Source organism: Nomascus leucogenys, chromosome 11 (genome assembly GCF_006542625.1).
Source record: "Nomascus leucogenys isolate Asia chromosome 11, Asia_NLE_v1, whole genome shotgun sequence".
Classification (NCBI taxonomy): domain Eukaryota; kingdom Metazoa; phylum Chordata; class Mammalia; order Primates; family Hylobatidae; genus Nomascus; species Nomascus leucogenys.
This window is the reverse complement of record NC_044391.1, coordinates 108350052-108365104: the sequence shown is the minus strand read 5'-3', so window position 1 is coordinate 108365104 and position 15053 is coordinate 108350052. Positions and strand designations below refer to the sequence as shown.

General features: G+C 44.2%; 1 protein-coding gene across 1 annotated transcript in view; it reads left to right on the top strand.

Moving 5' to 3' along the window:
• Positions 1-6656, top strand: part of MASP1 (mannan binding lectin serine peptidase 1) — a 75606-nt gene extending 68950 nt beyond the window's left edge. Inside the window, exons 15-16 of the mRNA XM_003256630.2 lie at positions 1611-1710; positions 2470-6656. Of these exons, the coding sequence (XP_003256678.2) occupies positions 1611-1710; positions 2470-2660 (291 nt within the window). The 3' untranslated portion in view covers positions 2661-6656. The remainder of the gene's footprint in view (positions 1-1610; positions 1711-2469) is intronic.
• The last annotated feature ends 8397 nt before the right edge of the window (positions 6657-15053 follow it).

Sequence of the window (15053 nt, the reverse complement as noted above, 5' to 3'; positions counted from 1 at the left end):
AACTTGACAATTACACTTAGAAGTTCAAATTCCTATCATTTCAGGGAAAAAAAAACAAAAAACACTGAACTAAAAGTAAGGAGTCATAGTTTCAAGTCTTAGCTCCTACTAACTTGCTGGGTCATCTGAAGCAACTTATTTTGCCTCTCTAGACCATAAGATACTATTTCCAACTGCAAAGTTATGGGGCAACAGGAGATGCCCTCAAAGAGTTGCTTGGCTCTGATATCACAGGGGCCTATGACTGACACAGCTAGTTTCTAAATTCTTCCACATATATTATTTTGACATACTTTAAAATTTGGGATTTGCAACAACCATTCATCTCTTCATTCACTAACTCCCGGGGGTCTATTTGGTGTTTCCTCAGTACCACACGCTGTACTAGCTACTAGCTGTGCTAGGGTAAAAGGATAGATATGGTCCCTGGCCCCCTTGGGCTCATGGTCAAGTGGGATGGACGGAAAGTAGTTATGGATGTGATGAAGGTGGAGAAAGAGAAATGTAGGATGCTCCAGAACATATGAAAGAGAATCTGATCTCGTCTCAGGGCTTCAGGAGGCATTCCCAAAGGAAGTGATGCTGAAATGATACCTGAATGACGAATCAGGTGCTCAACAGTTGCTGAGGACCTGTCCTCAGGACCACCCTGCCCTGGCTTCCTCTCCCCTTATCCAGGGAAGGCCATGGCCCAAGAGGGATCTGAATGGCCTCTGGTTTCCTCCCAGCAAAGGCAACAGGAGTTGTCCATTTAGAGAATATGGCCCATTCAGTTCTTGATTTGACTAAAAGAGAATCACATGTTTCCTCTTTTTATTCCAGACATCTACTCCAACAGTTACCCCCACGCTGAATCAAGGGCAATAATAGTCACAATGCCTTATTTTTATGTATCAATTTTGCTGCATTGCAAAATATATATATATATTTTCTGGGTATCTACTAAGCTCCAAGCAATGTAAGATAGAAATGCATAAAATACAGATCCAGCATTGAGACAGACGCTCATACTGTAGTGAGGGAGGACAACATAAGAAAGTGCTTGCTGCAAAGCCAGCAGTGATAACTCCACAGTAATTAATACTTATACAGTGTGTGTAGTTTACAAAGCACTTGTTCATGCCTCTCCTCTTTGTACAGTGATTAGTATATCAAATACTGCAACTTCCATTTTTCAGATGAGGAAACTGAGTCTCAGAGTCTGAAAAACAGTGAGTAAGCCACATGTTCTAGGTCCTACAGTAGGGGTGAGAGAAAAGAAAACCAACCTTCATTTTTGTATACATTGTCCTATTGACTAATACATCTCCTAGGCAAGTATTATTACCTCTATCTTACTGATGAGAGATCTGAGGCCCAGAGAGGGCATGTTACTTGCCCAAGTTCACACAGCCAAGGTCTTCAGAGCCAAGACTACCCTAGAACACGGGCCTCCTGATTCTCCACTCAACTGTTCCTTCACCTGTAGCATGGGGCAGTCTCTTAGATCAAGTCTAAGGTAGACACAGGTCCGTCCAGGTATGGAGTGGAGAGGAGCCATCTTCAGGGGTGTCAGAATAGCAGAGGCTTCTCAGCCAGGGGTGAGGACCAATAACAGCTTTGTGTTCTAGATTGAAATCCCGATTGTTGACCACAGCACCTGCCAGAAGGCTTACGCCCCGCTGAAGAAGAAAGTGACCAGGGACATGATCTGTGCTGGGGAGAAGGAAGGTGGGTTAAGAGGCTGGCATACAACAGGGGCACTGCCAGCCAGGGAGTGGTGCAGAGCCAGCAAGGGAGCACAGAGGCCTCCCAGCCTGGTGGGCTGCCAGTGTGGGGGCGCAGGGGACTGGAGGAAGGCCGTGGGACGAGGGATTCCACAGGAGAAGATGCATCGGAGAAAAGATATCTACAGGATGCTCATAATTCCCTTCCCAAGTCCAGTGTTTCCCTTAAGAAAGAGGCCTTGGCCGGGCGCGGTGGTTCATGCCTGTAATCCCAGCACTTTGGGAGGCCGAGGCGGGTGGATCACCTGAGGTCGGGAGTTCGAGACCTGTCTTGCTAACATGGCGAAACCCCATCTCTACTAAAAATACAAAAATTAGCCAGGCGTGGTGGCCGGTGCCTGTAGTCCCAGCTACAAAGGGAGGCTGAGGCTGGAGAATCGCTTGAACCCAGGAGGTAGAGGTTGCTGTAAGCTGAGATCGTGCCACTGCACTCTAGCCTGTGTGTGACAGAGCAAAACTCCATCTCAAAAAAAAAAAAAAGATAAAAGAAAAAGAAAAGAAAGAAAGAGGTCTGAATCAGTGCTTTCTAGAATCATTTCAGCTTTGATGCGGCCTGACCTAGAACTGCCCAGAGCGAGGTTTGGGTCCAATGGTCTGCTGTGCCCTCTAGTGCCCAATTCTCTGAACTACAACCCATACATGGGAGAAGGAGACGGGCTGGGAAGGGGCATTTTATCTTCATCTGTGTCTCTTTTTCATCTAGGGGGAAAGGATGCCTGTGCGGGTGACTCTGGAGGCCCCATGGTGACCCTGAATAGGGTAAGAGGCCAGTGGTACCTAGCGGGCACTGTGTCCTGGGGTGAGGACTGCGGGAAGAAGGACCGCTACGGAGTATACTCTTACATCCACCACAACAAGGACTGGATTCAGAGGGTCACCGGAGTGAGGAACTGAATTTGGCTCCTCAGCCCCAGCACCACGGGCTGTGGGCAGTCAGTAGCAGAGGACAATCCTCCGATGAAAGCAGCCATTTCTCCTTTCCTTCCTCCCATCCCCCCTCCTTCAGCCTATCCATTACTGGGCAATAGAGCAGGTATCTTCACCCACTTTTCACTCTCTTTAAAGAGATGGAGCAGGGGAGTGGTCGGAACACAGGCCAAATCCAGGCTCTATCACTTACTAGTTTGCAGTGCTGGGCAGGTGACTTCATCTCTTCGAACCTCAGTTCCTTCATAAGATGGAAATGCTATACCTTACCTACCTCATAAAAGTCTGATGAGGAAAAGATTAACTAATAGATGCATAGCACTTAACACAGTGCATAGCATACACTGCTTTCAACACATGCGCCTTAGCAGAAGGTCGGTGCGTCTACCAGGCAAACGAAGCTCAATTACAAACCCCTGCCTGGGTCTTAGCATTGATCAGTGACACACCTCTCCCCTCGGCCTTGACCATCTCCATCTGCCTTTAAATGCTGTATGATTTTTTGCCACCGTGCAACTTTCCCAACATCCATCTTCACCCTCACCCCTAAAAAAGTAAAACAGACAAGGTTCTGAGTCCTATGGTGTGTCCCCTAGCAATGTAGCTAGGAACATGCGCTAGATGCCAGATTGCGGAAGGGCCTGAGAGAAGCACGGACAGGAGGGAGCCTGGGGATTGAGGTTTGGAAAGGCAGACACCTGGTTCTAGAACTAGCTTTGCCCTTAGCCCCCTGTATGACCCTGTGCAAGTCCTTTTCCCTCATTTCAAAGGGTCCTCCAAGCTCTGACGATCTAAGATACAATGAAGCCATTTTCCCCCTGATAAGATGAAGTAAACCCAATGTAACTAAAAGGCAAAACTTACAGTCGGTTCAAAGGAACTTTGATGCAGACAAAATGCTGCTGCTGCTCCTGCAATACCCACCCCTTTCCACTACGGGTGGGTTCCCAAGGACACAGGCCAGGCAAAGTGTGAGCCAAGGGATCCTTCCTTATTCCTAAGCAGAGCATCTGCTCTGGACCCTGGCCTCCTTCCCTTCTTGGGAAACTGGGCTGCTCAAGGCGGGCCCTGGTAGTTTGTACCCCAGGCCCCTACACTCTTCCTTCCTATGTCCACAGCTGACCTCAAGCAGCCATTCCCCAACTCCACACCCCTGAGCCTCACCCTGAACTCCCTGATCTTGCAAGGCCGTAAGTGTTTTCCAAGCAAAATGCCTCTCCCATCCTCTCTCAGGAAGCTTCTAGAGACCTTATGCCCTCCAGAGCTCCAAGATATAAGCCCTCCAAGGGATCAGAAGCTCCAAGTTCCTGTCTTCTGTTTTATAGAAATTGATCTTCCCTGGGGGATTTTAACTCTTGACCTGTATGCAGCTGTTGGAGTAATTCCAGGTCTCTTGAAAAAAAAGAGGAAGATAATGGAGAATGAGAACTTATATATATATTAAGCCCCAGGCTGAATACTCAGGGACAGCAATTCACAGCCTGCTCCTGGTTCTATAAACAAGTCATTCTACCTCTCTGTGCCCTGCTGTTTATTCTATAAGGGGAAGGTGGCAATGGGACCCAGCTCCATCAGACACTTGTCAAGCTAGCAGAAACTCCATTTTCAATGCCAAAGAACTGGAATGCTGTTTTGGAATCCTCCCCAGGCATTCCAAGACACCATACCTTCCCATTTCAAGCACGCCTGGGCACACCCCAACATCCCAGGCTGTGCTGGCTGCTGTGGGAACTACCTAGATGAAGAGAGTATCATTTATACCTTCTAGGAGCTCCCACTGGGAGACTTGAAACATATGTAAGTGACTACTGTGTAACAGAATAAACCCTGCCAAGTGCTGTTTTGGAAAGTCATGGAGGTAAAAGAAAGACCATTCTGATATGAAGGTTTTGGGGGAGGAGATATCAATCAAGAAGGCTTCCCAGAAGAGGTGACTGGACCGGAGCCTTGTCCACAGGTAAGACGGAGGAGGCCTTCCGGATGGAGGGAGAACAATAGTAAATGTCCACTGAAGATGTCCTTTGTTATACCAGCCCCTCCCACAAAAACACATGTCCAGTACACTCTTTTTCTGGGATCAGAACCAACACCAAAAAGAGCTTTTCTCCTTAAAGTTAGAATTCTAAACAGCACTTGAAATGGCCTCAAGGTTTGTGCACAAATACTGACTTCTGGCTGGACCCAGCTTATTCTGTTTATTCCTCCAATTGCAATTTCATCCATATCCTGAGAAAATGTCTAAATAGGCCATGGAACCCAGGCTTCCCCGTGATCTACAAGCACTTATTAGCTGTGCCAGCTCCTGCACTGCTGCTAAAGTCCAAGAAACCCAAATCTCTCACAGAGCCATAGAAGCAGAGGGTTGGAGTATCTGTGAGGACAACAACCTTGTCTAACTTTGCGACCTCATTCTTGAGCATTTCTACTGATGAGAAACTCGCTATCCCCAATTGCAGCTCATTCAACTTTAAAATTGCTGCTTTTTGAATCACTGATTGTGAATATTAATTTTAAAAATATAAGTAAGAAAATGTTTTAAATGTGCTGCCTCTTAAAAAGGTCTCCTCTTTGTGCAACCGAAACCCACCTCTCTAGAATACAGTTTGTGTGACTGAAGCTATAATTTCATACCATGAGTGCTGCTGTTAGCAATAATAATCACGCCCGGATTTTATTAACAACAGAAGCTGTTGCTTTTATGAAAAAACAAACATTAGTTCCAATAAACATCTAGCATTGAGTCAAAGCTCCCTGTTTGTTTGTATGTTTTTTATGCACTGATGATTATAGTGAGTTGTTTTCATTTACTAGCATTTTGCTCTATTCATGTAGGATCACTGTACCATGAAGGGAGAGAGACTATGATGGGAAGATTGTTGTAGATACAAAAGCATGTCTTAGGTTTTTGCGTCAGTTCTGTTTAAATACCTGTCCTATTATTCCTGCAAATTATCAAAATATCCCAGAATGCCAATGTTTCTGCATCCACATTACAATTATTAAATGCCACTCATTTATTAAATTTACTATTACCGGTGGCATTTAATAAATTTGAATCATATGTTCAGTGTTTGGTTTAGAAAATATGGCACCATGTCTGTGAGTGGTCTGTTCTGGATTGGAGTACATGCTTTCTTTCTGCCGTTAGTTAATCTTATTCAATGGAGAACAAGAATCAAAGAAACACCACCACCAAGAAGCCCTTCAAGCTAGAGTTGGGCAAGAGTCAGGGAGGGGAATGTAGACCCCTCATATGACAGAGGTGGAAACCAATCTTGGTCTAGAATAAGTCTCAGAATCAAAAGACTTGAATTCTGGTGCAGCATAGGTTGACTCCCTTATTTATTTAATGTTCCCATCTATACACTGGTAGAATAACCTCCCTCCTGAGGCTGTTGAATCTGATGAATTAGCAGATAGGAAAGAACTTAGAAAATTATAAGTTTACTCAAACATAAAAAGTTATATGGGAAATAATAATCACTAACATTTTTGAGTATTTACTATCTGCTTGTTATACACATTCTCCAATTTAATTTTCACAAGAAAATGTCATGAAAGGACTATGCTTATCCACCTTTTACAGGTGAGCAACTTGAAGCGCAGTGAAGCGTAAAATGTGGGCCGACTTAGGAGCACAAATACCCCAGCAACAATGAGCACTCTTAGCGCACAGGTCTTGGTTTCCAAAATATCATCATCCCATACAAGGAACACAGGCTCTTTGAAGAAATGGCTGATTCCGGGATTGGAGCAAGAAACACACAAGTTGAGCCTGGAGCATCTTGTAGTCCCAGAAATTGAGGAAATGCTCAAAGTGCCACACAGTGCTGAGGATATGTCAAAGGGACACAGGAGCCAAATGAAAGAGCTTCCACTGGCCGAAGCTGGAATGTTGAGCAATAAAGCAACATAGCATTGGATAATTACCCAAAGTATAAAATAAATATTCATGAGCACATATTTATGTGAATAAATTATTGAACAAATAAATCAACTGGGAGAATAGACCAATCTCCCACTGAAAAAATGCAAAATCGTGCATCCCTCCAGAGATGCAGCATGAGTCCCCATCCCTTAAGTGTTGACAGCACATAGTGACTGCTTTCCAAAAAATATCGTATAAAAGGCGGGGCAGGAACTCAGTAATTCTGCCGTGCAGAAGCCTGATAAACACTACCTCAGCCAGATAATCAAGGTTAATACAAAAGTGTTAAGTCACATGGATGCTGTGTGACTTTGTGCGCCATGATGAAAATGGCTTTGTACCTCTGTGTTCTTCCTCTCCAAATCCCATAACCCCAGGCTAATCATGAGAAACACATCAAGTAAATCCCAACTGAGGGACATTCTACCAAGTACCTAACCAACCCTCATCAAAACTGTTAAGGTCATCAAAAACGAGGACATTCTAAGAAACTATCACAGCCAAGAGGAGCCAAAATGGGAAAGATATGTTAAAGTCCCACCCCCCAGTACCTTCGAATGTGAACTTACTTGGAAATGGGATAATTGCAGCTGTAATTAGTTAAGAAAAGGTCATACTAGAGTAGAGCGGGCCATTAACTAATCCTATAGGACAGGCATCCTTATAAGAAGAGCAGGCCAGGCACGGTGGCTCATGCCTGTAATCCCAGCGCTTTGGGAGGCCAGGGCAGGCAGATCACTTGAGGTCAGGAGTTCAAGACCAGCCTGGCCAACCTGTGAAACCCCATGCATACTAAAAATACAAAAATTAGACGGGCCTGGTGGTGGGTGCCTGTAATCCCAGCTACTTGGGAGGCTGAGGCAGGAGAATCACTTGAACCTGGGAGGCGGAGTTTGCAGTGAGCTGAGATCACGCCACTGCACTCCAGCCTGAGCAACAGAGTGAGACTCCTTCTCCAAAAAAAGAAAAGAAAGAAAAGACACAGAGACACAGACACATGAGGGAGAATATCATGTCTTGATGAAGGCAGAGATTGAAGTTTTGTAGCTACAAGCCAAGAAATGCTAAGGATTGCCAGCAAACCAGCAGAAGCTAGGAACAGGTGAGGAAGGATTCTCTTCTACAAGTTTCAGAGGGGACACCCTGACTGCAGACTTCTAGCCTCCAAACTGTGTAATAATAAATGTCTGTTGTTTTAAGCTACCCAGTTTGGGCAGCCCTAGGACACTAATACAGAACCTAAGGAGACGTGACAAATAAATGCAATGTGATATCCTGGATGGGATCCTGGAAAAGACAAAAACATCAGGTGAAAACTAAGGAGATCTGAATAAAATATGGACTTTAGTTAATAATAATGTATCATTCTTGGTTCATTAATTGAGAGAAAGGTACTAAACAAATATAAGATGGTAATAATAGAGGAAATTGGTATAGTATGCATCAGAACTTCCTGTACCATCTTCACAACCTTCCAACACTTCTAAAAACAAAAGTGTCATTTAAAAAAATGTGACCCAAGATCTCTCAGCTAGGAGATGGAGAAACCAGGATTTGAAACCAGTTCTGATGGACTCTGGAGCCTAATCCCTTAACTCACACACCAATGGCTCTCAATCAAGGCTACACACAGGCATTACCTGGGGAGTTTAAAGAAATGCCGATGTCTGTGTCTCAACCACAGAGATCCAAATATAATCAATCTAGAGTAAGGCCTGAGCACTGGGATTTTTTAAAGATCCACAGGTGATTCTAATGGGCATGCAATTTGAAAGTCATTACTATAGGCTTTCCTGCCAGTGTGCAACCTCTGACTTAGGTCACTCAGCTGGCAAGAAACAAAGATGAGATAGATTCCCTGATATTGTAGCCCACGATCCAGAACTATTTTGTGACTCTCAGTAGAAACACCATTGCTAAGACCTTTCTGCACTAGTGTTTTCTGGAAAGAACGGTGCTGTTTTACCTTGCAGTAGTAAACCAAGAGGAGGAGGAGCAACCCAGGCACCAGGGAGTAGCATATGCGAAAGCAGAGATATGAAAGGACACCGGGCATTTGGGGAAAACTGAGTGATACAGTCCCTAGAGAGACAGACAGTTTGGGAGAAAGAACATCACACCATTTGGGAAGATCTCTATGTGCAGGATTATAAAAAGCCTTGAATACACAGCTTGCTTTTGGGAATAGGGAGCCATCTAAGGATTTTAAACCAAAGAGAGATGTGATCAGCTTTCCCTTTCAAATGAGGCATTAAATGCAGTGAACTGAGGGAGACTCAAGATGGCCACAGTACATTAGACAAGAGACCTAATGGTCCTGAATGAGGCAGGCCAGCTTACAGGGAGGAGAGGAATCTCCTTCTGAGGGCTCTGAGAACCTAGGGCTGGGTCTAGAGAGTCACTTTTAACAGATTCTCAACTCTGTTAACACTTCAAGGTGAATTAGTAGAGAAGTAGAGAGAAAAGAGAGCAGAAACCAAAACCCAAAAGGAGAAATTGTTTCCCAGGTCCCTGGTCTTTCTGTGACCCACTGGTACCAGCACTTGTCCATAGAAAGGAAGCCATGGGTTCTCTGAACTTGAGGGAAGGAGACAAACAGTGCCTTTGCAACAATTTCCTGTGGTGGCATTTTTTTTTTTTCAAGAAGAAAAGAAAAGTGTCATTTGGATGCAGAAACACAAGCTCAATTCCTAGCAATGAGCTTCTGATAATAAGGAAAAAGAACCAGGACCATTTCAACACCTAGGCAGATCACAAAGCCTCCAAGGGAGTCTTCTCTGAGGAATGGGGTATTAGGATAAAGCAGTGTGATGACAATGGGAAGGTGTTTCGGCCCTGGACGGTACCCAGGGTGAGTGTCTGAACGACAAACAGATCAGCATGGGCAAAAACATGTCTTCCCTGCCAGCATCTTTCAGTCCCAAAGGAGACCTCTACAAAGTAAGAGGTGCCCCAATGGATACCAACAGGCCAGCACCAACCAGAGCAAGCCTGGGGATCTGCAGTTCACAGTGTAGATATAGACCAGGCCCGTGTTCTCAGAAGATGCTGACCTAGTTTGAAAGTGAGGACTCTCTTCTCCCCTTGGGCTATTTGTCCTGTGACGTTATCCCATCTTGCCCATCGCCTGGGACCATCTGGTTTATTTAATCCATGCCAGTTAAATGCTCACGTGTGGCCCAGGCCTGCCAGTGGGATCCAAGACAACGGAATCCTTCTTTTAACAACTCTGACAACATCTCCCTTTGGTCGGAGTTTGCATGTCTGACGCCCAAATCCATGATAGCAGTCTGGGCCTCCCACCAAGTCTTTTCATTTGAGTGCATTTGAAAATTATGAAGTACTTCAAGTGCACTGAAAAAAAAAAAAAAATGAGACAAAAATCCACCTCCTGCTCAGATTTGATGAAACAATGTGTCCCATGCAAGGGACATCAGCAGGATTCCAATACGAGAAGTAGTTGGTGCCATGAGAGAGAAGGAGCCTTGGGCCAGTAGACAGAGCTCTGAACCTGGCTGTGAAGGCCTGGATTCCGGCCCTCACTCTGCTCCCAAGGCTCTGAAAGTCCCAGGGAATCCTGCTCTCTGTGCCTCAGTCCCCACAGTCTCCCTGTTGGTTTCTCCTTATTTTTCCAACCTCTCTACATGGGGATTCCCTGGGCTTAGCTCTTTGGCCTCTTTTCTTTCCTCTCTACCCTCACTCCCTAAATAATCTCATCTAGGCTGACGACATTTAAAACCACCTAAATGCTGATGGCTCTCCAATGTCATCTCTAGCTTGGGCACCTCCTCTAAACTACAGGCGTGATATTTCAACTGTCACCTTCGCATTTCTCATGTTTAATGTCTAACAGAATGCCCATGTCCAAAACTGAGCTCCTCATTTTGCCCCAAAAATGTGTTCCTCACAGCCTTCCTCATCTCGGAAAGTAGACACTCCATTCTTCCAGGTGCACGGGCCAAAAATCCTGGGGCGTCTTTGACTCCTCTCTCTCTCATACTGCACATCTGAGTCACCAGCAAATCCTCTCAGCTCCACCTTTAAAGTACATCCAGACTCAACCACAGCTGCTACCATCCTGGAACAGGTCACTACAGCCTCTTGCAAGGAGTCCTGCTGGAGCCTCCTGGCTGATATTTCCTCTTTCATTCTTGTATCTCTATGGTCTACTATCAACTTGGTGACAGTAAATTGGGTAACATCACCCTGCCACTCAGCTTCTCCAGTGGCTTCCTATCTAATTCAGATTAAAAACCAATGTTCTGACAATGACCTGATCCCCGTTACCACTCCGGTCCTACTGCACACATTTGCCTCCTCATGTACGAACATTTCAGGATGCTCCTGCCTCAGGGCCTTGGCACATGCCATTCCTCTTATTCGTTTCCTTCATCTTTTTTTTTCCCCCAGTGTCATCTTAATAAGGCCTTCCCTCACTACCCAATTTAAATTGTAACTTCATTCCCTACCCTTCCTATCTCCCTTGCCTACTTTGTTCTTCTTCTTAGTATGTAACCCTATCTAATATACCACACATCTCAACTTATATTGTGTATTGTCTAGCTCCTCTATCCACAATAACAGCAGTTTAGTAGCTCTTCTCTCTGCCCTATCCCCAAGTGCCTAGAAAAATATCTGACATATAATATGCACTCAATAAACATCCATTAAATGAATGGATCTTGAAAATAGGGAATATTTTATTACATTCTGTAAATATCACTATGACCCTATTAAGATGGTGATGTAGGATTATTGGGCTTGTTTTAAAAGAAGTGAAAGGATAAGAAAAAGACTGAAATTTCATCACTACCACCCAAGTTCTTGTATAAGACAACACCTCTCAAGGTAACTGCCTTTAAAAACTTGAATTCCTTTAGAGAAAAGTCAGAGAGTAAGACATATGTTTGTTTCCAGATAAGAAAGGAAAGAAAGATGTTATGAAGGTTTCAGATAAGAGGGTCAAACACCAAACCAACCTAGGCAGACTGAAATCCTGGGGTAACAACCAGATGACCTGTTGGAAGGGTGAGGGTTAGGACACCATTCCAAATTCCCCTCCTTCCCCAAAATAGGGCTAAGTAGCAGTTTGTGATTAAGGTCAAAGCTGGCAGAGACCCTTCAGGGCACTTTATCTGTTTGCTTTACAAATAAGGAAACTGATATCTAGGGGAGAGGAAAGACTACGTCGCCCAAGGCCAGCAGCCTAGATAATGGTTAAACCAGGTCTGAAATCAAGGTTTTCTGACTCCTAGGCCAATGAGCTCTCCTATACCACAACCACTAATGCAACCACCTCCACAGGACTCTGTAACGGCATAGTCGTATAACAGGCAGATTTCACCTCCCTGGTGCATGTGGCAGTACCCAGGCAATGCCAAAAATGACTCCAAAGGAAATTCCTTAGCTGGGAGTCCCACAGAGAGCCAGAATAGGACTTGGAAAAGAACTAAATTCCTCTGGGGTATTCCAGCCAATGGGAAGGGAGCCCAGAAAATTACTGGTGTTTTCTGTTTAAAGAGATTTTTTTAAACAGCTATCTTTGAAGAATGAAGAATGGCCATCATGCTTCTGGAAAAATGAAATCATTGCTTTGAAATAAAAATGAGGGAAGAAAATAAATAACTCTACGGTTAATAAGGAAACCATTTCAAAGCTGCAAAGTTAACCCTTGCCTTTTTTTTTTTTTTTTAAGTATTTACCAACCAAGCTTAACTGAAACCACAGAGAAGAAAGAGCCTTTCAGGACTCAAAGAGGAAGCTGCAAATTAAAAGGGAAAGAGGATGAAAGAAGAGCATGAGCATTCCGTGAGCTTGTGCCCTATAGCAGGCATTATCACAGACAGGGTATTCTTTATTCCTGGCAATAGCCCTCCAAGGCAGATAGTATTATTTCCATTTTGATGAGGAGGAAAATGAGGCTTGCTTAAGGTTACAGAGCTGGTAAGTAGCAGAACCAGCACTCAAGTGTTTTCTGACCCCAAATTCACAATCTTCTCTTACCCCATGATACACAATGCTGGTCAAGTTTCCTAATTTGTCTGGGCTTCAGTTTCTCATGTGCAAAATAAGGGCCCTAGCTCAAAGCATCTCTAATTTGTCTTACAGCTCTGGTAGTCTATGGACTTACTATGTCGGACATACTCCTTACTTGGCTGTCCTCTCAGTTCTCAAGGCTCCTGACCCCGAAGAGGAATCCTCCCATTGAGCTGGTCCTCTGTCCAGATGGGCATGAGGAAAGCAATAAAGGTAATAATTTTTCCCAACCCTACACCAAGAATTTCAGCCTCTGGAACTATAATTCAGTGCTTGTAGTTCTCTTCCTAGCTTGAACATCAAGACAAGCAAACAAAAGCTCCAGTGGGAGAGGCCCGGAATCCAGGAATTTCCCTGAGGAGTTTATTTATAACATATAAGATACATCTAACAAGTTCATTATGTGGCATGTGGCAATGTGTGCAAAGAAAGAAACATCACAGAGAAATCTTTGCCGAGACAGGAGCAAAGCCCATGTGCAAACCCAGAATTCCCCATCTGTAGCAAGTATAAGAGGTAATAAGAGAGGCAGGTGAAGCCTCCTTAGATTGAAACATCTTCCTAGCAGATCAGGAAGAGTCTTGGGAAACAGTTCTGGACTAAAACTAGGTGAGACTTGGATGCTTTGCTCTACCATCACCTGACAATAGGCCCTGGGGTTAGTTACTCCCACACTGTCATCACATTTTGTCATTTTTGAAATGAAGTGATTGAGTCTCTAATGGTTCTTCCAACTCTAACATCCCATGACTCTGTAAATACTTGCTTCCCTAAGTAGACTTTGAGAATCATAAAGTCTTACAGTTGGAAGGGGACCCTATGAAATGGAAAGCAGAGGGAAATATACATGTTCTTAGCAGGAGCATCTATTCTATTCTTGAATGGATAAAATGAAGAGGAAAGAGTGTAGGCTGGAAACGGAATGAGTTGGAATTAGCCTGGCAAAGAGAAAAGAGGAACAGATGGAACAGCATGTGTGAGGTATCATTATGGCCCTGTGTGGAGGCTGGGTTGTAGGAAGACAAGAACAGGGAGAACATTTGAGTGTGTTGCAGTGAAATGGCAGATGAGGCAGATCCAAACCCATGTTCCCCTCACAGACCATTAAAACAACCAGAAACTCGATGAAATTAACTTTATAGGAGTGTTGGAAAATGGTAAAAGGTCCACAGCAAAGAAGTGAATGCTCAGTCAAGAAAAAGCCACGTTCAAAACATCAGGAAATTCATGGTGTTTTTATTCACCCTTGACCCACCCTTTCCCTGGTGTGGCACAGGGAGATGCAGCAGCCCATGCCCAATATCCTCCCTCAGAACAGAAGGAGCAGATCAGACCTTATTTGCAATGTTTTAACATCTTTGTGGGGCTGCCTAGAGGGCTAATCTCCCTCTTTAACCTAGGGTCGCAGGCATGGGAGTCTGCTTTAGAAAGCTTCCAGGAAACTACAGACCCACAGACACCTGTGGCAAGACATTACAGGTGGAGCTACACAATAGATCATCTAAGACCCAGAGGAGAAGCTGGAGTGAGACTCTGGGAAATGAAGACATTCAAAAGCAGGCCTGTATACTGGGAAATTGAAAATGCCATAGGCCCAGGCAAGATGCATGCTCATAAAAGAACTGAAAAGACTTTAAGCTTTCACCTCTAGCTGATCCCTAGGTACAGGGCACACCCAGCTAATTAGTGAAGGGCTTCTCTGGCACAAAGCCAGTCTGCAAAGACTGGAAGAGGTGGCTGTACTCCAAATGCCCCATTTTGAACAACAACAAAATTATCTAAAGAATTGAAAGCAAGAATTCAAACAGATGAATCATTGTCCACTAATGTTTGTGGAAGCATTATTCACAATAGGCAAAAGGTGGAAACAATTCAAATGTTTTTCAATGGATGAGTGGAGTTTTAGGTATCCTGTTAGAACCAACAAAAAACAGACGAAGAGAGAAAATTGGTACCAAGGAGTGGGGTACTGCTGGTAAAGAATACCTGAAAATTTGGAATTGGCTTTAGAATCAGGTAATGGGCAGAGGCTGAAAGAATTTGGAGGAGCAGTCTAGGAAATGCCTAGATTCGGATGAAGGCTTAGAAGACAAAAAGACTAGGGAAAGTTTGAAACTCTTTAGAGATTGGTTAAGTGGTCATGACCAGAGTGCTGATGGAAATATGAACAGTAAAGGCCATTCTGATGAGGTTTCAAATAGAACTGAGGAACAAAGTATTTGAAACTGGAATAAAAGCCATCTTTGTTATAAATTTGCAAAGAACTTGGCTGAACTGTGTCCACACTCAAGAACTCTGTGGAAGGCCAAACTTGAGAGTGATGAGCTAAGGTATCTGGCAGAATAAATTTCTAAGCAAAACAAGCAGCTGCATGGTTACTTTTGGCAGCTTACACT